The sequence below is a fragment of the Doryrhamphus excisus genome, linkage group LG4 (genome assembly GCF_037039965.1).
Source record: "Doryrhamphus excisus strain RoL-2023G ecotype Guam linkage group LG4, RoL_Dexc_Guam_v1.1, whole genome shotgun sequence".
NCBI lineage: Eukaryota > Metazoa > Chordata > Actinopteri > Syngnathiformes > Syngnathidae > Doryrhamphus > Doryrhamphus excisus.
Genome location: NC_136360.1, coordinates 21,452,501 through 21,477,619, shown reverse-complemented (window position 1 = coordinate 21,477,619; position 25,119 = coordinate 21,452,501). Strand labels below are relative to the sequence as shown.

Sequence of the window (25,119 nt, the reverse complement as noted above, 5' to 3'; positions counted from 1 at the left end):
TTCACTGTCCTGATGAGGGAATGTAATACCACTTATATACATATAGATGGCGCACTAACACAACAGTCTCAACAGTAGAGTTTTTATTGGCTCACGACACATACTAGAAGAAAGTTGAAATAGTTGGGAAAAAACAGCAAATAGAAATAAAATGAAAACAAATACAAAGTTAAAATATTAAGAGAAAAATGTTGTATTCATACAAGAAAAAAGGTAGCATCACACAAATGTAAATATTAGTCAGTGACAATACAACTGACCCCCAAAATGCAGTTCCATCCATCCATTTTCTATACTGTTATCCTCACTAGGATAGGATCCCAGCTGTCTTTGGGCGAGTGGTGGGGTACACACAGGGACATGGAGCTTTAAAAATTGCATTTGTGTGATCATTTTGATGATCTAAAACATTTAAGTGTGACAAAAAAAGCAAGTAATCAGGACGGGGCCCACACGTTTTTACATTGCTGTATAGGGGTTCTTATCTACATATCTACATATCAAAGTGGCAACATTGCATCCTTTTATTTTTCACTATGTGGCCCTCCTCGCTGGCAACGGTTAGGACCCCCCTGATGGGAAACACTGTGTTGCCCACCAAGGCTCGTTGGAACTGAACTGCTGTGATCCAAAATCCCCAAATCTGTGCAGAAGCAAATGTTTGATAAACTGTTTGTAATCTAATCAAGTGTGAAGCCCTGTTTGTGTTCATCATATTTCAGAGGTATTTTTAGAAAGTCCCCTAGCTGTTCTAGATTACACTATCACAAAAGTAATTCCAGATTTAAAATATCTTATAATATCACTGGAAAAGGACTGGAAAAGGAGAGTGTAGACCTCGGACAAGAGCCATACATCCTCCCATATTGTGATTTACATGCCAACACCTACCATGATAATGTCTAAAAATGGATAAAAACACTATTATGCTAGTATTAGCCTGCTAACAATGTTAACATGCTAACACAGAGTATGATCGTGTCTGCTTATGAAACTGGCAAAAAAATATGCTAGGCTAATATTAGCATTCTAGCAATGCTAACATGCTACTGTTAGCATGCTAACACCAGAATAATAGTACTAAGTGTTCATATAATCGTCTACCCATGACACCAGCTAAAAATACCACGATGCTAGTATCAGCCTGCAAGCAGCTAGCTACACTATGATAGTGTCTGCTTATGAAACTGGCAAAAATGCTACTATGCTAACATTTGCATGCTAGCAATGCTAACATGCTACTGTTAGCAATCTGACACCTGTAGTAATAGTACTGAGTGTTCATACAAGCGTCTACCCATGACAACAGCTAAAAATACTTAATATGCTAATATTAGCCTGCTAGCAATGTTAACATGCTAACACAGAGTATGATCGTGTCTTCTTATGAAACTGTCTAAAAAATATGCTAGGCAAATATTAGCATGCTAGCAATGCTAACATGCTACTGTTAGCATGATAACACCATAATAATAGTACTAAGTGTCCATATAATCATCTACCCATGACAACAGCTAAAAATATCATGATGCTAGTATTAGCCTGCTAGCAATGTTAACATGCTAGCAGCTAGCTACACTATGATAGTGTGTGCTTATGAAACTGGCAAAAAATGCTACTATGCTAATATATGCATGCTAGCAATGCTAACATGATACTGTTAGCATGCTAACACCAGAATAATAGTATTAAGTGTTCATATAATCGTCAACCCATGACAACAGCTAAAAATACCACGATGCTAGTATTAGCCTGCGAGCAATGTTAACATGCTAGCAGCTAGCTACACTATGATAGTGTCTGCTTATGGAACTGGCAAAAAAATGCTACTATGTAACATTTGCATGCTAGCAATGCTAACATGATACTGTTAGCATGCTAACACCAGAATAATAATATTAAGTGTTCATATAATCGTCTACCCATGACAACAGCTAAAAATACCACGATGCTAGTATTAGCCTGCTAGCAATGTTAACATGCTAGCAGCGAGCTACACTATGATAGTGTCTGCTTATGGAACTGGCAAAAAAATGCTACTATGTAACATTTGCATGCTAGCAATGCTAACATGATACTGTTAGCATGCTAACACCAGAATAATAATATTAAGTGTTCATATAATCGTCTACCCATGACAACAGCTAAAAATACCACGATGCTAGTATTAGCCTGCTAGCAATGTTAACATGCTAGCAGCGAGCTACACTATGATAGTGTCTGCTTATGGAACTGGCAAAAAAATGCTACTATGCTAACATTTGCATGCTAGCAATGCTAACATGATACTGTTAGCATGCTAACACCAGAATAATAGTATTAAGTGTTCATATAATCGTCTACCCATGACAACAGCTAAAAATACCACGATGCTAGTATTAGCCTGTGAGCAATGTTAACATGCTAGCAGCGAGCTACACTATGATAGTGTCTGCTTATGGAACTGGCAAAAAAATGCTACTATGTAACATTTGCATGCTAGCAATGCTAACATGATACTGTTAGCATGCTAACACCAGAATAATAATATTAAGTGTTCATATAATCGTCTACCCATGACAACAGCTAAAAATACCACGATGCTAGTATTAGCCTGCTAGCAATGTTAACATGCTAGCAGCGAGCTACACTATGATAGTGTCTGCTTATGGAACTGGCAAAAAAATGCTACTATGCTAACATTTGCATGCTAGCAATGCTAACATGATACTGTTAGCATGCTAACACCAGAATAATAGTATTAAGTGTTCATATAATCGTCTACCCATGACAACAGCTAAAAATACCACGATACTAGTATTAGCCTGCGAGCAATGTTAACATGCTAGCAGCTAGCTACACTATGATAGTGTCTGCTTATGGAACTGGCAAAAAAATGCTACTATGTAACATTTGCATGCTAGCAATGCTAACATGATACTGTTAGCATGCTAACACCAGAATAATAATATTAAGTGTTCATATAATCGTCTACCCATGACAACAGCTAAAAATACCACGATGCTAGTATTAGCCTGCGAGCAATGTTAACATGCTAGCAGCTAGCTATACTATGATAGTGTCTGCTTATGGAACTGGCAAAAAATGCTACTATGTAACATTTGCATGCTAGCAATGCTAACATGATACTGTTAGCATGCTAACACCAGAATAATAATATTAAGTGTTCATATAATCGTCTACCCATGACAACAGCTAAAAATACCACGATGCTAGTATTAGCCTGCTAGCAATGTTAACATGCTAGCAGCGAGCTACACTATGATAGTGTCTGCTTATGGAAATGGCAAAAAAATGCTACTATGCTAACATTTGCATGCTAGCAATGCTAACATGATACTGTTAGCATGCTAACACCAGAATAATAGTATTAAGTGTTCATATAATCGTCTACCCATGACAACAGCTAAAAATACCACGATGCTAGTATTAGCCCGTGAGCAATGTTAACATGCTAGCAGCGAGCTACACTATGATAGTGTCTGCTTATGGAACTGGCAAAAAAATGCTACTATGCTAACATTTGCATGCTAGCAATGCTAACATGATACTGTTAGCATGCTAACACCAGAATAATAGTATTAAGTGTTCATATAATCGTCTACCCATGACAACAGCTAAAAATACCACGATGCTAGTATTAGCCTGTGAGCAATGTTAACATGCTAGCAGCGAGCTACACTATGATAGTGTCTGCTTATGGAACTGGCAAAAAAATGCTACTATGCTAACATTTGCATGCTAGCAATGCTAACATGATACTGTTAGCATGCTAACACCAGAATAATAATATTAAGTGTTCATATAATCGTCTACCCATGACAACAGCTAAAAATACCACGATGCTTGTATTAGCCTGCTAGCAATGTTAACATGCTAGCAGCTAGCTACACTATGATAGTGTGTGCTTATGAAACTGGCAAAAATGCTACTATGCTAACATTTGCATGCTAGTAATGCTAACATGCTACTGTTAGCAATCTAACACCTGTAGTAATAGTACCGAGTGTTCATACAAGCGTCTACCCATGACAACAGCTAAAAATACCACTATGCTAATATTAGCTTGTTAGCAATGTTAACATGCTAGCAGCAAGTATAATAGTGTCTGCTCATGAAACTGGCTTAAAATGCTACTATGCTCATTTTTCGCATGCTAGCAATGCAATTCTAACATCTAGAATAATAGTACCAAGTGTTCATACAAGCGTCTACTCATGACAACAGCTAAATGGTAACATTAGCCTGCTAGCAATGTCAATATGCTACTGCTAACACCTATCATGAGAGTGCAAAGTGTTTATATAGGTGTCTACCTAGTATTAGCACATTGAAAATGGTCTTATCTCCCAATGTTAAATAATGTTTTAAAAAAGATCCAGACGGTGATCGGGATGACCCCGAAAATGTAATCAGTTCTGCCATATGCCATTTCCGACAATTCCTGAAAATTTGATCCAAATCCAATGAGAACCTTTCAAGTTATTTTGAACATAGACAACCAAACAAACAGATAAACACCAGCAAAAGCGTAACCTCTGCAGCATGAGCATGTTTTGGACATACTGTGCAATGGAGTTTTATTTTGACACCAGGAGGGCCTAATGAGCGATAGAAAATGCACATAGTTCCACAAGTGAGAACGATGACCCCGCCCCCCCAGACACACCCCCGCAACACACTGGCGCCAAGCAGCAAACCCCCGGTCATCACCCCCCCTTCTCGAGTGACCTCTAATTATGTCATGCGAAAAAGCTGTGTCCCATTGAAAAGCTGTCTTAATCAAACCCAATTAATTCCGCTATTTTCCCTTATTATCCTTTGCGAGGAACGCGTCTCCCCAATAAGACTGTTAACTCCAGCCGCGGCCCTTTCAGATCCGCTCGGGTGCAGGAGTGAAATAATGGCCAGCACGATCAATCAATTAGTCATTAGGGACTCTGTTGCTTTTAATCAACACAACAACCCCTGTTTGTCTTCTTAGCGCTCTTCCCACATGCGCTTCCGTCAGCAAGGCTTCCGTATACACTACACACGTTATCTCTACTTCTATACAGTACTTCTATTATTCTTTTTCATGTCACATGACTTCACTTTACAGTACTTCTACGACTCTTCTTTCATGTCACATGACTTCACTTTACATTACATCCAACGCAAACGTCTCAAAGGATTTCCTTTTTTTCTTTTGTTTTTTGTGAAGAAAGGCGGCTGCCACCCTTCACACCTTGTTCTATTTAATCTTGAAACATACTTCACTGAATAAAACAAAAGTGGACAATCAAATCAAAGCATTTATTTAATTTAATTTAATTTAATTTAATTTAATTTAATTTAATTTAATTTAATTTAATTTAATTTAATTTAATTTAATTTAATTCAATTCAATTCAATTCAATTCAATTCACTTCACTTCAATTCAATTCAATTCAATTCAATTCAATTCAATTCAATTCAATTCAATTCAATTCAATTCAATTCTATTCTATTCTATTCTATTCTATTCTATTTTATTTTATTTTATTTTATTTTATTTTATTTTATTTTATTTTATTTTATTTTATTTTATTTTATTTTATTTTATTTTATTTTATTTTATTTTATTTTCATTCATTCATTTTCTACCGCTTTTTCCTCACAAGGGTCGCGGGGGTGCTGGAGCTTATCCCAGCTGTCTTGGAGCAAGAGGCAGGGTACACCCTGGACTGGTTTTTATTTTATTTTATTTTATTTTATTTTATTTTATTTTATTTTATTTTATTTTATTTTATTTTATTTTATTTTATTTTATTTTATTTTATTTTATTTTATTTTATTTTATTTTATTTTTACTTTGCTTTGCTTTGCTTTGCTTTGCTTTGCTTTGCTTTGCTTTACTTTACTTTACTTTACTTTACTTTACTTTACTTTACTTTACTTTACTTTACTTTACCTTACCTTACCTTACCTTATTTTTACTTTACTTTACTTTACTTTACTTTACTTTACTTTACTTTACTTTACTTTACTTTACTTTACTTTACTTTACTTTACTTTACTTTACTTTACTTTACTTTTTTTATTTTAACTTAACTTAACTTAACTTAACTTAACTTAACTTAACTTTATTTTACCTTACATTATTTTTTACTTTACTTTACTTTACCTTACCTTACCTTACCTTACCTTACCTTACCTTACCTTACCTTACCTTACCTTACCTTACCTTACCTTACCTTACCTTACCTTATTTTTACTTTACTTTACTAAAGTAAAGTAAAGTAAAATTAGTTTTTTGACAGTAAATAACGTTTGTAGTGTTAAGGAAGAGAAAGGAATAACAACATAGAAAGAGTTTAAAAACAGCAAAAATTGTCAGCGATGAAAGGAAAATAAAGACAAGTGATATTCCAGTAAAATAGTACTGTATGTCATTGGAAGCCTCGGAGGTATAAAAGTATGCTATTTTGCTATTTTTCATGCACGCTTGAAGTGTATGAACGATAATAGGTGTGCCTAATCAAGTGTCCGTGCGGCCTTTGGCAGCTTGTTGCGTGCACGTGTGTCGCCAAGGTCAAAAGAAATCTCCAGGCCGGAGCCTCCGTGTTGTGACACAAGTCTCCACACATCATCCGTGCTTTTGTGGACTCTTTGGGAGCCACTTTGGGAGCCACTTTGGGAGCCACTTTGGGAGCCACTTTGGGAGCCACTTTGGGAGCCACTTTGGGAGCCACTTCAGGAAGACAAAGTCACTGACTAATGAACGGTTTCACGGAAGAAGCCCAAGTTGGATTAGTTGTTGTTCTGGAGGGGCGTAGAGGGGGCGCCATTGATGCCGCAGCTCATAACGCATGCGGCACCATTCCCGAGCTTATCTTCGCGGCAACTGGGTCGCACCCGTTCAGGCCTGTTTCGACCAGGCTCAGTTGGGCCCGGGTACTAATCCCCACGGCTGTCAAAGGACCCCGCACTGAACTCATCCTGCAACACAGGAAAATGCTCTAATTGGGGGATTTTCTCCATCATTACTTCCCCACCAGCAGCCATCCAACCCCCCACCCCCCCACTCTCCGTCCTTCTCCCACACTTCCTAATCTCTCCCATTACATGTCCCGTTTCTCCCACCTTCACATCCTCAAGTTCTTCACTTATATCTCCTCCTGCCTCGAGTACCACCGACTGTAGGCCACTCAGGAAAATAAATACATCCCAGATTTACAGGATCGGTGCACGATTGGTACATTTACCAGAATAAAGTCGGACATTTATGGGAAAAATATCATACATTTTCCAGAATAAAGTTGTAAATTTACCAGAATAAAATCATAAATTTAAAGAATAAAGTTGTACATTGACCAGAATAAAGTAATACATTTAAGAGAAAATACATTTTTATTTTATTTTATTTTATTTTATTTTATTTTATTTTATTTTATTTTATTTTATTTTATTTTATTTTATAAAGTTGTAAATTTACCAGAATAAAATCATAAATTTAAAGAATAAAGTTGTACATTGACCAGAATAAAGTAATAAATTTAAGAGAAAATACATATTTATTTTATTTTATTTTATTTTATTTTATTTTATTTTATTTTATTTTATTTTATTTTATTTTATTTTATTTTATTTTATTTTATTTTATTTTATTTTATTTTATAAGAATAAAGTTGTAAATTTACCAGAATAAAATCATAAATTTAAAGAATAAAGTTGTACATTGACCAGAATAAAGTAGTAAATTTAAGAGAAAATACATATTTATTTTATTTTATTTTATTTTATTTTATTTTATTTTATTTTATTTTATTTTATTTTATTTTATTTTATTTTATTTTATTTTATTTTATTTTATTTTATAAGAATAAAGTTGTAAATTTACCAGAATAAAATCATAAATTTAAAGAATAAAGTTGTACATTGACCAGAATAAAGTAATAAATTTAAGAGAAAATACATATTATATATTTATGAAGAAAAAGTCATAAATTAGCGAGAAAACATCATAAAATTACAAAAACCAAGTTGTCATTTTTCAAGAAAAAGAGGAATATATTTTACAAGAAAAACTCCTAAATTTGCGGGAATAATTTGTATATTTATGAGGAAAAGTGGCAAATTTTTAAGACTTTAAAAAAGACATAAAATGACAAGAATAAAGTTGTAAATTTATGAGAAAACATCAGAAATATACGAGGAACAAATTGTCATTTTTTGAAAAAAAAAGGAATAAATTTAGGAAAAAAAGTTGTAAATTCAAGGGAATAAAGTTGTACATTAACCAGAATAAAGTCATAAATTTAAGAGAAAAAGTTATATATTAATGAGGAAAAAGTCATAAATTAGCAAGAAAACATAAATTTACAAAAACCAAGTTGTCATTTTTCAAGAAAAAGAGGAATATATTTTACAAGAAAAAGTCCTAAATTTGCGAGAAAAATTTTTAAAAATTTATGAGGAAAAAGTGGCAAATTTAAGAAGAAAAAAGACATAAAATGACAAGAAGTTGTAAACTTACAAGAAAACACCAGAAATATACGAGGACCAAGTTGTCATTTTTTGAGAAAAAAGGAATACATTTAGGAGAAAAAGTTGTAAATTCAAGGGAATAAAGTTGTAGATTGACCAGAATAAAGTCATAAATTTAAGTGAGAAAAAGTTGTATATTTATGAGGAAAAAGTGGGAAATATTGAGAGAAAACATCATAAATTTACAAGAACCAAGTTGCTGTTTTTCAAGAAAAAAGGGATACATTTTGGAGGCGAAAGTCTAAATGTAAGACAGAAAAGACATAGAACTACAAGAATAAAGTCGGAAATTTTCGACGAAACCTCATGAATTTTCAAGGACCAAGTTGTAATTTTTTTTTTTTGAAAAAAGTCCAAAATTTCAGAGCAAAAGTCATACATTTCAGAGAATAACGTTGTAAATTGAAGAGAAAAAAGTCATAAATTTAGGACAAAAAGTTGTACATTTATCAGGAAAAGTGGCGATTTTAAGAGGAAAAAAGACATAAAATGACAAGAATAAAGTTGTAAATTTACGAGAAAACATCAGAAATATACCAGGACCAAATTGTCATTTTTTGAGAAAAAAGATATAAATTTACAAAAAAAAAGTTGTAAATTCAAGGGAATAAAGTTGCAGATTGACCAGAATAAAGTCATAAATTTAACAGAAAAAAATTGAATATTTATGAGGAAAAAGTCGGAAATTTGAGAGAAAACATCAGAACCAAGTTGCCGTTTTTCAAGAAAAAAGGGATACATTTTGGAGAAAAATTTATGAGGCAAAAGTCTAAATTTAAGAGGAGAAAAGACATAGAACTACAAGAATAAAGTCGGAAATTTTCGATGAAACCTCATGAATTTTCGAGGACCAAGTTGTAATTTTTTTTTTAAGTCCTCAATTTTGGAGCAAAAGTCATACATTTCCGAGAATAAAGTTGTAATTTGAAAAGAAAAAAGTCATAAATTTAGGACAAAAAGTTGTACATTTATCAGGAAAGGTGGTGATTTTTCATTTTTTGAGAAAAAAGGAATAAATTTAGGAAAAAAAAAGTTGTAAATTTGCGAATGTGAATTTACAACTTTTTTTTTCTTAAATTTATTCCTTTTTTCTCAAAAAATGACAATTTGGTCCTCGTATATTTCTGATGTTTTCTCTCAAATTTCCGACTTTTTCCTCATAAATATACAACTCTTTTCTGTTAAATTTATGACTTTATTCTGGTCAATATACAACTTTATTCCCTTGAATTTACAACTTTTTTTTCCCTAAATTTATTCCTTTTTTCTCAAAAAATGACAATTTGGTACTGGTATATTTCTGATGTTTTCTCGTAAATTTACAACATTATTCTTGTCATTTTATGTCTTTTTTCCTCTTAAAATCACTACCTTTCCTGATAAATGTACAACTTTTTGTCCTAAATTTATGACTTTTTTCTCTTCAATTTACAACGTTATTCTCTGAAATGTATGACTTTTGCTCTGAAATTTTGAACTTTTTTCAAAAAAAAAATTACAACTTGGTCCTTAAAGTAAATAAAGTCGAAAATTTCCGACTTTATTCTTGTAGTTCTATGTCTTTTCTGTCTTAAATTTAGACTTTCGCCTCATAAATTTTTCTCCAAAATGTATCCCTTTTTTCTTGAAAAACAGCAACTTGGTTCTTGTAAATTTATGATGTTTTCTCTCAATATTTCCCACTTTTTCCTCATAAATATACAACTTTTTCTCACTTTTTGTCATGGAAAAGAGAATGACGTGTCGTCATGTCCCACAAAAAAGGATGGTGGATGACGGTCACAGACCCCCCCCTGTAAAGAATCCAAGGTGTGACATTCTTGGTTATAAGTCAAGACGTGAATACTGTTTATCTTCACGCAATATGGCGTCCGTCTGTGCAGGAAAGTGACTCAGCGGCCTGTCCGTCAACATGTGCCGCGGCGGGCGGCTCAGCCCGGGTCGGCCTCTATGCCCGGGGGCAATTAGGGAGCCGGTCCTTGCGGTCAGAGGCCCCCCCTGGGAAGCCCTGATTGATTGGAGACTCATCTTCCTAACGGGCTGGCACCCTGCCATTAAACAATGGAGCATGGGGTTGTGGGGGGCGGGGGGCAGAGACACCGAGGGTGCACAAGTGACAAGGAAAAGAAAGAAAAGCGTCTGTGTGCATGTATGTCAGATGATAACGATTACTCTGCTGTAATCTCGGATGGAAAGTGTGGGAATGAGCACACGGGTCAACATGAAAGCCAGAAAGCGGTGACACATGTTCTATCAAACTCGATTTATTTCCAGTAGAATTTCTTCTCCTCTTTTCCACAAAACGCAGCGGAGAAAAAGCAGGAATTCTAGCACTAGAACACACATTTACATTTAAGACAAAGAAAGAAGCCATGTTTATTTTCACATAAGAAACATCTAGTGCAGCTTTCTCCATAACCTTTGGCTTATTTGTGGCCCCATGTCCCAAACGTGGAAGCTCGGAATGTGCAAGTTCATCCTCTTTTTTGCTCACAAGTGGAGTCACCATCAGGTGTGGGCATCGAGTCTCCACAATTGATGGGAACGGGTACTAACATCCTGAAAACATTTCATTATGTAACTAAAGGACGGGAGCTACAATTTCGTTTTTTGACATGGTCTGTTGTTTACAAAGTGCTCCTGAAAAAAGGGACACAAGCACATAATAATAATAATAATTATTATTATTATTAGATTATTATAATAATTATTAGAACTATTATGATTATTATAATTATTATATTAATGCTAATTATTATATTAATTATATATAATATTATTGTTATATTTGCATATTTTACATAATAATAATATAATAATTATTATTTTAATTTTATTTTAATTATTATAATATTTTATTATTTTTCAAATATTTAAATATAAATATAAAATAATAAATAATAATAGCAGATTGCATGACAATTTTACAGATACAATAATACCAGGTGGACTGTTACCCGTAAATCGTAAATTTTGTCATATCAATGCGGCCCGCGAGTCAAACGAGAATCATTAGGAACCGGAATGGAAACGAGGAATCACAATGGAAATCATTTAAATTCAATTCTAGAGAGAATGACTCAACCTCCACTTGATGGAAGCTCAGAAGGTTCTTCATCAACTTTGGGGAACACATTCCAGTAGCAAGACGTTGGGATCGGCCAATTTCCCCGACTCATGATGATGTGTGAGACCACCTCAGTCATACCATCTAAGAACTCATACGTAAAGTCGGAATCTGGTCCTGGTAAAGCACACATGTGCATACACATACATATGAGGTGTGTCGGAAAAATTCCGGGATTGGTGTCAAAAAATGTAAATTTAGTTTTGCCCTTTCCCAGAGTTCCATATCGAGCCATGACCTTGAAGCATCTGGATTGAGAACCAAAGACACAGCTCTCCATTTACCGATTGATCTACGCTCCTACCCTCACTTATGATCATGAAGTTTTGGTAGTGAAGGTCAGGATGGATGGTACAAGAAATGAGTTTTTGTCCATCGGGAGGCTGGGCCGTCCCACTGCCATCTTCATGGCATCCATGTGTTGAAATGGGTCCCTGTGATGACCATCTTGATGACCATCGATCGAGAAGCGAGGTCGCTCCAGCTTCTTGGCCAGGAACTGTTGGACACTCAGGGCAACTCTCGACACAAGCACCATAAGATCTCTTTGTAGACCTACTGGCTGATGGTCTGGCCCCGTGTCAACATCTTTTCAGAGGTTGCATGTCCAGGCTACGTCGTCCAGCCCCTCCAGTTCAAAGACAAGGTCTCTTGTCCTGGGTCTTTCCCGAGGTCTCCTCCACTGGGAAGCGTCCAGGAGGCATCCTGACCAGCGCTTCTACTCAGAAGACACTACTTCTTCTGGAAGAATTCTTCTTGAATAAATGGAATATTTCTGGAATCTTTCAACCCAGCCCACAGAATCAAAGAATTTGTGAGGATGGACCAGAGGAAACGTCCGATCTTCACACAAGAACACACGTTTTCATTTTTTCCCCATCGGAAATCCAACAAATCCATTCTAGACACCCAAAAATATGAACAAAAAATACATTCTGTAAAGAATAATTATGCAGTTTTCCGAGGTTAAATACGTTCCAGACCTGATAAGTGAATTTCCACGCAGTAGTGATCAATAATAAACTGAATATTTTTGTCGTCGGAGCATTCAAAAAAACTGTTCAGGACTTTCTAAATACAACTTTTAACATGATCAGAGCCCTACAGACATGAAATAACACCCCTATAGTCACAGTCACACTCATCGCATTACTTAGATGGCTGCCACTAGCATAGCAAGCTAGCGAGCCTCTCCAGTTGACTTATTCTCAACGTAAAGTGTTTCAAATGGAGTGAGGAAGGAGACAAAATATGACCACTTCCACACGGAATGAGAGGAGAACCTTTTTCCACTGCATCTCAGGCACGGCACGTTGACGGGTTATGTAGGTTATGTAATCTGTAAGCCGCAGTCCACCAGGAAACAGCCATCATTAACACATTCAATACCCACGATGTAATTTAATAAGAACTCGGCAGTCACATCAAGTCACATGACAGGAAGGAGAAAGTGAGAGAGCATGGAGGAGTGTAGCGTGCAAAAGATTACGGGAAATGTTACCACGTGAAAGTTATGATTGAAATATATCTCTTCACAAAACGGCGCTTTCCAACTTTTAGTTGGAACTGATATTTTCCTGAAACTTTCCTATGTTCTACTGCTGATTACTGAAGAACGCAAAAAGGTAGAACAACCATTGTTTTCCTGATGAAAGACAGGATTCTAATCTTACTTTTGTATCCATGGTGATACAGCCATACAAATAACACAATATTCTAAGTACCTTGAAAGGGCTAAAATGGCCGCTACTGAACGGAAAATGTCCGGGATTGAATGAGTTAATGAGTTCATTGTTGGTTTAAGAGTGTGATTACTGTAGTTACGAAGTGTACAAATCGCGGGAGTATGCTGGAGCCTATCCCAGCTGTCTTCGGGCGAGAGGCGGGTTGGTTATCTTAACCCAACAATTGGGTTGTTCATATGACCCAATGCTGGGTTCATATTTACTACACTATTTTTATTTTTATTTTTATTTTTATTTTTATTTTTATTTTTATTTTTATTTTTATTTTTATTTTTATTTTTATTTTTATTTTTATTTTTATTTTTATTTTTATTTTTATTCATTTTCTTCCGCTTTTCCTCACGAGGGTCGCGGGGGGTGCTGGAGCCTATCCCAGCTGTCTTCGGGCGTAAGGCGGGGTACACCCTGGACTGGTGGCCAGCCAATCACAGGGCACATATAGACAAACAACCATTCACACTCACATTCATACCTATGGACAATTTGGAGTATCCAATTAACCTAGCATGTTTTTGGAATTTGGATGGGAGGAAACCGGAGTACCCGGAGAAAACCCACGCATGCACGGGGAGAACATGCAAACTCCACACAGAGATGCCCGAGGGTGGAATTGAACCCTGGTCTCCTAGCTGTGAGGTCTGCGCGCTAACCCCTAGACCACCGTGCCGTTTTTAATTTTAAATTTTAAATTTTAAATTTTAAATTTTAATTTTTAATTTTTAATTTTAAATTTTAAATTTTAAATTTTAAATTTTAAATTTTAAATTTTAAATTTTAAATTTAAATTTAAATTTAAATTTAAATTTAAATTTAAATTTAAATCCGAGCGCTTAAATTTAATTTAAATTTAAATTTTAATTTTAATTTTAATTTTAATTTTAATTTTAATTTTAATTTTAATTTTAATTTTAATTTTAATTTTAATTTTAATTTTAATTTTAATTTTAATTTTAATTTTAATTTTAATTTAAAATTTAAAATTTAAAATTTAAAATTTAAAATTTAAAATTTAAAATTTAATTTTAATTTTAATTTTAATTTTAATTTTAATTTTAATTTTAATTTTAATTTTAATTTTAATTTTTAATTTTTAATTTTTTTAATTTTAATTTAATTTTAATTTTAATTTTAATTTTAATTTTAATTTTAATTTTAATTTTAATTTTAATTTTAATTTTAATTTTAATTTTAATTTTAATTTTAATTTTAATTTTAATTTTAATTTTAATTTTAATTTTAATTTTAATTTTAATTTTAACATAATGGAAATCCCAACCCAGCAGCAAATAACTTGGGTTCTCAGAATACCCAATTCAATAAAAAATGACCCAACAGGCTCAACCCAGCGGTTGGGTCAAAAAAAAACAACCCAGCATTTTTAAGAGTGTAGACAAACAAATTCCCACCCACGTTCATGCCTATGGACAATTTGGAGTCACATGTTTTTGGAATGTGGGAGGAAACCGGAGTACCCGGAGAAAAACCCACGCATGCACGAGGAGAACATGCAAACTCCACACAGAGATGACAGAGGGTGGAATCGAACTCAGCTTTGTGGCTTGTGCGCTAACCACTCGTCCACTATGTTCTTTATGAAGTGGCTGGCACTTTCTTTGGCCCCGTGGCGGGTTATTAAGTTTTCAATTAAAATTAAACAGCACGGAAAAAGAGCCTGCATCTGTGTGCACTACAGCAGAGGTTGGGAACGAAAACCACAGTTTGGCCACCCGTTTTATATCCGTGGTGGAAGCACGACTAGGGCGACTAGGACTAGGCAAAGCGAGGGCCAGATGGACGAGAGCAAAACAGTGTCACTAATGATGACAGCAGCGACAATCAATGTTTCTCCTCCTTTGATTGAGGAAAGAACCCCCCCCACCCCACCCACCCACGCTCACAAGGGCCTATTTAGTGCTGCCTGAGACCGTTTCCCCCCCACTTCAAGTGCAGACAAAGAGAATACACTTGGATCAATTGTGCCGAACAAAGAGCAAACTATGCGGGGCGACGCATCACACGGTGCTGCCCCGCACGTACGCGCAGCCACCCAACACCGAGCTGCCAACAGCCTTTCTCCTCCAACAGTCACTCAGGCAAAAACAGCAAGAAAAAAAAATGTTTTTCTTGCTCCTGTAGCCCTCGTTTTGTCTTGCTACATTCCAATCCGAGCGCCTTCGTTAAAGCAAACCGAGGAAGGAGTATTAGAGCCACACTGAAAAGGACAAAAGTTCTTAAACGAGGGGAATAAAGTTCATTTTTTGGAAAAAAAAGTTGTACTTTTTGATGAGAATAAAGTTGGAGAATTACAAGAAAGAAGCTGAAATTTGCTGCTTCTCACATAGTTGCCAACATGTACACATTTATAGTACTCAACATGCAATGGGACTTTTGAATGAATACGCTAGTATCTGATCCATTTCGCTGCTTTTTTCTGCTTTCGATTCCAATTCAGTCTGTGCAGTACAGAGAAGGTTGAGGGGGGGTACTTTCATATTTTTTTGAATTTTTTTGTTTGATAAAAAAAAAAAAGGCTAAAATAAAAACAATTTATTTAAAGCCAGAACTTTGTGTTATTATTAGTATCAACCTTTCAATTCAACTTTATTTCTACAATGTCCCACGGGGAATCAGACACTTTTTTTTGGACACCCCTAGGTTATTACACCTGTCGTCATTTTTTGGAAAAAAAGTTGTACTTTTTGATGAGAATAAAATTGGAGAATTACAAAAAAGAAGCTGAAATTTGCTGCTTCTCACATAGTTGCCAACATGTACACATTTATAGTACTCAACATGCAATGAATACGCTAGTATCTGATCCATTTCGCTGCTTTTTTCTGCTTTCGATTCCAATTCAGTCTGTGCAGTACAGAGAAGGTTGAGGGGGGGTACTTTCATATTTTTTTGACATTTTTTGTTTGATTAAAAAAAAAAAAGGCTAAAATAAAAACAATTTATTTAAAGCCAGAACTTTGTGTTATTATTAGTATCAACCTTTCAATTCAACTTTATTTCTACAATGTCCCACGGGGAATCAGACACTTTTTTTTGGACACCCCTAGGTTATTACACCTGTCGTCATTTTTTGGAAAAAAAAGTTGTACTTTTTGATGAGAATAAAGTTGGAGAATTACAAAAAAGAAGCTGAAATTTGCTGCTTCTCACATAGTTGCCAACATGTACAAATTTATAGTACTCAACATGCAATGAATACGCTAGTATCTGATCCATTTCGCTGCTTTTTTCTGCTTTCGATTCCAATTCAGTCTGTGCAGTACAGAGAAGGTTGAGGGGGGGTACTTTCATATTTTTTTGAATTTTTTTGTTTGATTAAAAAAAAAAAAGGCTAAAATAAAAACAATTTATTTAAAGCCAGAACTTTGTGTTATTATTAGTATCAACCTTTCAATTCAACTTTATTTCTACAATGTCCCACAGGGAATCAGACACTTTTTTTTGGACACCCCTAGGTTATTACACCTGTCGTCATTTTTTGGAAAAAAAAGTTGTACTTTTTGATGAGAATAAAGTTGGAGAATTACAAGAAAGAAGCTGAAATTTGCTGCTTCTCACATAGTTGCCAACATGTACACATTTATAGTACTCAACATGCAATGAATACGCTAGTATCTGATCCATTTCGCTGCTTTTTTCTGCTTTCGATTCCAATTCAGTCTGTGCAGTACAGAGAAGGTTGAGGGGGGGTACTTTCATATTTTTTTGACATTTTTTGTTTGATTAAAAAAAAAGGCTAAAATAAATTTACACATATTTAAAGCCAGAACTTTGTGTTATTATTAGTATCAACCTTTCAATTCAACTTTATTTCTACAATGTCCCACGGGGAAGCAGCCACATTTTGGACACCCCTAAGTTATTACACCTGTCGTCATTTTTGGAGAAAAAAAGTAGTAAAATAACAAGAAAAAAATATCAATGTAATTTTGGGATGATTTGGCGTAATAGAAAAGTTAATGAATGAATAAAGTAACATTTTATGTCAAAGAAAGGGTACAATAAAGTGAAAAAAGTTTCAAAAAAAGGAATAATTTTGCAAGAAAAGTTTGGATTTCTTTCTTTAGAAGAAATTTGGGAGGGTCATCGAGTTAAGATAGAAATGTTGTAAAAATACAAGAAAAAAGTTGGACTTAAAAAAAAAAATGAAGTTGAAATTTTGAAGTCATTCAAATTTAATGACAATTTTGGGGAAAAATGAATTTGTTTGGAGTTTCAAGAGGAAAAAGTGATTTTTTTTTGTGAATGAAGAGTTGCAGAGATGTAAAAATGGTATTACGAGAGAAAAAAAGTTGGATTTTTTTTTGTTGTAATGATAGGAAATTTAATTAATTGTTTTTGTCATAACCTTCAGAAGAAAAAAATATTTTTTTATGTTACGAAAATTTTTTTTTTTTTTTTGTAGAAAAAAAGTTGGAAAATTACAAGAAAAAAGTTAGATTTTTTTTTAAATTTTACAATGTTATTTATGATGATTTTTGGTGTAACATTCAAACAAAAACAAAATAATTTGCTTTCAGAAAAAAAGTTACGCTACTAAAAAAGCCATGAGGTTACATGAATAAAGTTTTTGTCGAAGGAACGTTATAATAACATCGGAAAAGTACAAGAAAAAGTTGGTATTTCACTTGAAAAAACAAGAAAAAATTTTCAAGAATAAAGCCCCTCCCTTTTTTTTTTAAAGAAAAAGCTGCAATATTTGAAGTCATTGGAATATGAGACAAAATATCATATCTTGTATGAAATATCCATACTGTGCTAACAAAAAAGTCATAACATTAAAGATTTTTTTTTCAGAAAGAAAAGTCATAACGCGATGTAAATAACGTGATATTTTTCCGAATAAAGTTATCCAATTTTGAGCCGTGTTCCCGTCAGTGTTGCCCCAATACCCCCGTGTATTTTCCATCCCGATGAGTCCAGGAAATAACGGCAAAGGGATTGATTTTTTTTTTAATGACGGAATGACTTTGGGACAAATGAATGAAAAATAAGCAAAAAGTGGGACACGTCTAACCCAAAACAGGAGCGTTCTTTCCACGGGCAAAATAAACTTCATGACTTTGAGAAGTAGAAAAACCAAATAAAAGAAATATGAAAAACGTAAAAAGAGAGTTCCTAAACCCGGGAATGATTTCGCATCGTCGGAAGTCACATGGGTAGCCAGGTTTTATCCATGGACTGGATGTGTTCCTTGGCCTTCATCCTCAGGGCAGCGATACTAGAACTGCGCTGGTCCATGTCCTCCAACGGGAACTTGTCCTGGTACGGTGCCGGACACTGGTAAGGAGGCGGGGCCACACTCTGCATCCCCTGGCCCATGGACGGATGAGGGCTGGAGTTGAGGAAGCCGTGGCTGGGGTAGTTGGGCTGGAGGCCTTGAGCCGGACCCATGAAGCCTGGGATGCTGTGGACCGGTGTGGCGCTGGACAACGGCGAAGTCAGCCAGGGATCCAAGGGGAGGGAGTTGCTCATGGGTCCCATGGTGGTGTGGACCGGTGCCGAGCGGTTGAAGGAGAGCATCGGTGAGTCGTGGAGCTTCATGCTGCTGGCGTCCATTTTCTCCTGGCGCCGCCATTTTGCTCTTCGGTTCTGGAACCACACCTGGGCGACAAAATGGAGCCGTGAGATACCTGCCGGGTCTCTTTCCGGGTGTGTGTAAGCCACACCATCCATCCATCTTCTACCACTTATCCGAGGTCGGGTCACGGGGGCAGCCTGATAAAGACTTGGCAACGCAGGCAGAAATGAGCACACTTTACAACATAGGAACTCAAAGACTAAGCAGACCTCCCTCTTCTGTCCAGCTTCTCCAAGTGGATCCCTAAGCGTTCCCAGATCAGTTGAGAGACCTAATCTCTCCAACGTGTCCTGGGTAGTTTGGGCTATCCTGCTTTTAGTCTTTGAGTTCTTATATGGTAAATTGTGCTTATTTGTGCCAAGTTCTAAGACCAAATTTCGAAGAGTTCCTTCCCTGTCTTCTTGTTCTTCTTTTTCTTCTTCCCCTTTTATGTCCCAGATCTCCTAGCCTTTTTTCTTGCGATGCGCCAATCGGCCACCGATTAGTCTCGGATGATTTCCGCCATATTTTGATCAACGTCTTTTGTGGCGGATCACAAAACCGATGGGCGTTCAATGACTAATCCATGCCAGCATGCTTGATCAGTCCCCATCAAATTTCATCACTCTCGATCACGCTCCACATGCTCCAAGGTCAAAGGTCACGTAGGTCCTCCCTTTTCATAGCCGTCTCAAGCGATGCCTGTTACATAAAGTTATCACTTTTTTTCCTTGAGGGCTTTATTTATTCTCGTAATATTGCAAGCTTTTTCTCGTACATTTATGACTTTATTCTCAAAATCGCTAACAGGCATTGTCTGAGACAGCTATGAAAAGCAGGGACTTATATGACCTTTGGCCTTTGTTTCTCGTAAATTTACAACTTCATTCTTTAAATAATAATAATATAATAATAATATAATATAATAATAATAATAATATAATAATCTATTACTATAATAATAATATAATAATAAAATATAATAATAATATTAAATTGGAATTTTTTTGTAAATGAATAAGAAATAAAGAAATAAAGAAATTTAATTTCGGACATTTTCTTCTCGTGAATGTATGACTTTACTCTTGTAAATGTACAACATTTTCCTCATAAATGTACTACTTTTTTCTTGTAAATGTATGACTTTATTCTCATAAATGTACGACATTATCCATGTCAATTTACAACTTTTTAAAAATAAATATATGATTTTATTATCAAAAATTTTTGACATGTTTTTCTTTATTCTCAGAAATTTCCGACTTTATTCTGGTATATGTACAACTTTATTTTCGTAAATGTATTACTTTTTTCTTGTAAATGTACAACATTTTTCTCGTAAATGTATGACTTTATTCTCAAAAATGTCTGACAATTTTTTCTCATATATGGCCGACTTTTTTCTCGTATATCTACAACTTTATTTTTGTAAATTGATGACTTTTTTCTCATAAATGTACTACTTTTTTCTTGTAAATGTATGACTTTATTCTCATAAATGTACGACATTATCCATGTCAATTTACAACTTTTTAAAAATAAATATATGATTTTATTATCAAAAATTTTTGACATGTTTTTCTTTATTCTCAGAAATTTCTGACTTTATTCTGGTATATGTACAACTTTATTTTCGTAAATTTATTACTTTTTACTTGTAAATGTACAACTTTTTTCTCGTAAATGTATGACTTTATTCTCAAAAATGTCTGACAATTTTTTCTCATAAATGTCCGACTTTTTTCTCGTATATCTACAACTTTATTTTTGTAAATTTATTACTTTTTTCTTGTAAATGTACAACTTTTTTCTCGTAAATGTATGACTTTATTCTCATTGATGTATGACATTACCTTCTGAAATATACAACTTTTTTTGAATAAATATATGACTTTATTCTCAAAAATGTCTAACGATTTTTTCTCATAAATGCCCGACTTTATTCTCGCATATGTACAACGTTATTTTTGTAAATTTAGAGGAGAGAGGCCGATCTTTTCAACAGAAGCTGCTGGCTATGATGGGATGGCGCTGGCGAGAGCGCTTTGGAAACACGCGCTGCTCCTTGCGTAATCACCTGATGCAATCGCTCCACTTGGCAAGTAGCCGCTAGCCGCTAGTCTTTCCCAAAGCTCAGGTCGGAATGCCGGCCTATGCTTTATCACTCCTTTCCATGGACAATACGAGACATAGGACTTTCAGGGACAGGGAAGGTAATAACAAGATGTTATTATGATTATTATTAGCGGTAATGATGGTGATAATAACAATATAAGTGGTGATGATGATAAATACAACAATATTTCATATTGTTGTTGTTATTATTGTTGCTGATATTTTATTATTTTGTATGCCTTCTCAAATGTTTTGTGTATTGTATTCCTTTGAGGTTGTTTGGATTATTGAGACAAAAAAGGTATGAAAGAAAGTTGAACAATTACAAGAAAAAATTTGGAATTTCAGGGAAAAAAAGGGAAGTTTTTTTTTTTTTAATTGAAAAGTCATACGGAGAATTTTGGACTAACTTTACATGTAAAAAAAAAACAGAAGTTACTTGTCTATGACTTTAGAACACACAGCGTTAGACAACCAAAGTTTTTTTTTTTACAAGATGAAGTCATAATTGTCGGAGAATTTGGCCATGAAGTAACACGAAAAGTTGGAAGGTTCAAGTCAGATTTCTGGACAATAAAATTGGAAGTTTGCAAGGAAAAAGGAAGGATTTTTTACACGGTAAAAATACTACACATACAAGAATGAAGTTGGACTTTTTTTTTTGTTATAAAGTATTACGGGAGTATTACGTAATACGGTATTACGGGAAAAAAACAAAACAAAAGACAAGAAAAGTTCAAAAATAACTGACAATTTACAAATTTCACAAAAAAGGGAAGATTTTTTTTTACGCACAAAAAAAAGAATGAAGTAATAAATATAAAAAATGTGTAAAAAACCTTTATGAGAAGAAAATCATGTTACAAGGAAAAAAACGTAACTTTAGGACGGCATAATAGTAATAATACTCTATACTCTACATTGTATGGTGTATGGTGGATATAGTTTATGGTGTATAGTTTACATGGCCCGCAGGCCAAATGTGGCCCGCAGGACACAAGTTTGAGGCCCCCGCCTTGATATGAAAGTTCAATGTCAGTGCGGCCCGCGCAAGTTTGATATGGATGCTGTATGGTATCATGTACCCAGAAAAAATTATTACGTTTGATTCATGTTCATGTTAAAGGTTAAATAACTGTTAATAGTTATCCTCCCTATCCGTGTGGAAGTGGTAAGTTTTTGGCTATTTAAGTTTAAAGGAAATAACTTGAAGGCTGCCGTTTGGGTCAGGGGTCTCAAACACGCGGCCCGCGGGCCAAATGTGGCCCGCAAGACACTAGTTTGAGGCCCCCGCCTTGATATGAAAGTTTAATGTCAGTGCGGCCCGCGGGCCGCGTGTTTGAGACCCCTGACCTAAACGGCAGCCTTCAAGTTATTTCCTTTCAACTTAAATAGCCAAAAAAGAACTTACCACTTCCACACCAATAGGGAGGATAACTATTAACAGTTATTTAACCTTTAACATGAACATGAATCAAACGTAATAATTTTTTCTGGGTACATGATACCATACAGCATCCATATCAAACTTGCGTGGGCCGCAAATGTGGCCCGCAGGACACTAGTTTGAGGCCCCCGTCTTGATATGAAAGTTTAATGTTAGTGCGGCCCGCGCAAGTTTGCTATGGATGCTGTATGGTATCATGTACCCAGAAAAAATTATTACGTTTGATTAATGTTCATGTTAAAGGTTAAATAACTGTTAATAGTTATCCTCCCTATCCGTGTGGAAGTGGTATGTTTTTTTTTGGCTATTTAAGTTGAAAGGAAATAACTTGAAGGCTGCCGTTTAGGTCAGGGGTCTCAAACACGCGGCCTGTGGGCCAAATGTGGCCCGCAGGACACTAGTTTGAGGCCCCCGCCTTGATATGAAAGTTTAATGTCAGTGCGGCCCGCGGGCCGCGTGTTTGAGACCCCTGACCTAAACGGCAGCCTTCAAGTTATTTCCGTTCAACTTAAATAGCCAAAAAAGAACTTACCACTTCCACACCAATAGGGAGGATAACTATTAACAGTTATTTAACCTTTAACATGAACATGAATCAAACGTAATAATTTTTTCTGGGTACATGATACAATACAGCATCCATATCAAACTTGCGTGGGCCGCAAATGTGGCCCGCTGGACACTAGTTTGAGGCCCCCGCCTTGATATGAAAGTTTAATGTCAGTGCGGCCCGCGCAAGTTTGATATGGATGCTGTATGGTATCATGTACCCAGAAAAAATTATTACGTTTGATTCATGTTCATGTTAAAGGTTAAATAACTGTTAATAGTTATCCTCCCTATCCGTGTGGAAGTGGTACGTTTTTTTTTGGCTATTTAAGTTGAAAGGAAATAACTTGAAGGCTGCCGTTTAGGTCAGGGGTCTCAAACACGCGGCCCGCGGGCCAAATGTGGCCCGCAGGACACTAGTTTGAGGCCCCCGCCTTGATATGAAAGTTTAATGTCAGTGCGGCCCGCGGGCCGCGTGTTTGAGACCCCTGACCTAAACGGCAGCCTTCAAGTTATTTCCTTTCAACTTAAATAGCCAAAAAAAAACTTACCACTTCCACACGGATAGGGAGGATAACTATTAACAGTTATTTAACCTTTAACATGAACATGAATCAAACGTAATAATTTTTTCTGGGTACATGATACCATACAGCATCCATATCAAACTTGCGCGGGCCGCAAATGTGGCCCGCAGGACACTAGTTTGAGGCCCCCACCTTGATATGAAAGTTTAATGTCAGTGCGGCCCGCGCAAGTTTGATATGGATGCTGTATGGTATCATGTACCCAGAAAAAATTATTACGTTTGATTCATGTTCATGTTAAAGGTTAAATAACTGTTAATAGTTATCCTCCCTATCCGTGTGGAAGTGGTATGTTTTTTTTTGGCTATTTAAGTTGAAAGGAAATAACTTGAAGGCTGCCGTTTAGGTCAGGGGTCTCAAACACGCGGCCTGTGGGCCAAATGTGGCCCGCAGGACACTAGTTTGAGGCCCCCGCCTTGATATGAAAGTTTAATGTCAGTGCGGCCCGCGGGCCGCGTGTTTGAGACCCCTGACCTAAACGGCAGCCTTCAAGTTATTTCCTTTCAACTTAAATAGCCAAAAAAGAACTTACCACTTCCACACCAATAGGGAGGATAACTATTAACAGTTATTTAACCTTTAACATGAACATGAATCAAACGTAATAATTTTTTCTGGGTACATGATACCATACAGCATCCATATCAAACTTGCGTGGGCCGCAAATGTGGCCCGCAGGACACTAGTTTGAGGCCCCCGCCTTGATATGAAAGTTTAATGTCAGTGAGACCCCTGGTGTACAGTGTACGGTGTATAGTGTGTGACAGTAGGTTGTGTATTTTTCCAAGATACCTGAACTCGGACTTCCGGCAGGTTGACCTTCATGGCCAGCTCCTCTCGGCTGTACACGTCGGGGTAGTGGGACTTCTCGAAGGCGCGCTCCAGCTCGTGTAGCTGGTAGGTGGTGAAGGTGGTGCGGTTGCGTCGGTGTTTCTTCTTGGGCTGATCGTCTTTGCACGAATCCGGCGACTTGCCCTCATCGCTGTCCGCGCTCTTCCTCAGCTCCTCCTCACACTTGTTGGAGAAGATGGCCACGTCTGCTCACAGATGACATCAATAATAATATTGGTTGACAATATCAATGATATTTTATTATTAGGAGAAATGCGTGCAGCATGAAGTTACTGTACGTTACTGTACACCAATCACATGACATGATAGGACTGTCCTATCTAGTCTTTGAGCACAAATCGGATGAGAGGCCAAATGTCTTCTCAGGCAACGTTATTTATATTATTATTACGTTGTAAGAGATTTGATGTCCTAACAGCTCAATGGGACTAGCTAGGGCTGTCCTATCTAGTCGCTGAGCATAAACTAATGCTCACACATGAGGGGAAACCTTTTCTAAGACAGCCTGAACAGTTGCATTGTACTGGGTACAGTTCCATGGGACTAGATAGGTTTGTCCTATCTAGTCTTGTACCATGGACTCGTGCTCAAATGGGAGGCAAAGTGTTTTCAAA

The 25,119-nt window shown here is 35.8% G+C and overlaps 1 protein-coding gene across 1 annotated transcript in view; it reads right to left on the bottom strand.

Moving 5' to 3' along the window:
* Positions 1–17,764: 17,764 nt before the first annotated feature.
* The window catches only part of rx1 (retinal homeobox gene 1), a 22,530-nt gene continuing 15,175 nt past the window's right edge, over positions 17,765–25,119 (bottom strand). Inside the window, exons 3-4 of the mRNA XM_058073957.2 lie at positions 24,446–24,690; positions 17,765–18,999 (exon numbers count right to left, since the gene is read on the bottom strand). Coding sequence (XP_057929940.2) covers positions 18,547–18,999; positions 24,446–24,690 — 698 coding nt within the window. The 3' untranslated portion in view covers positions 17,765–18,546. The remainder of the gene's footprint in view (positions 19,000–24,445; positions 24,691–25,119) is intronic.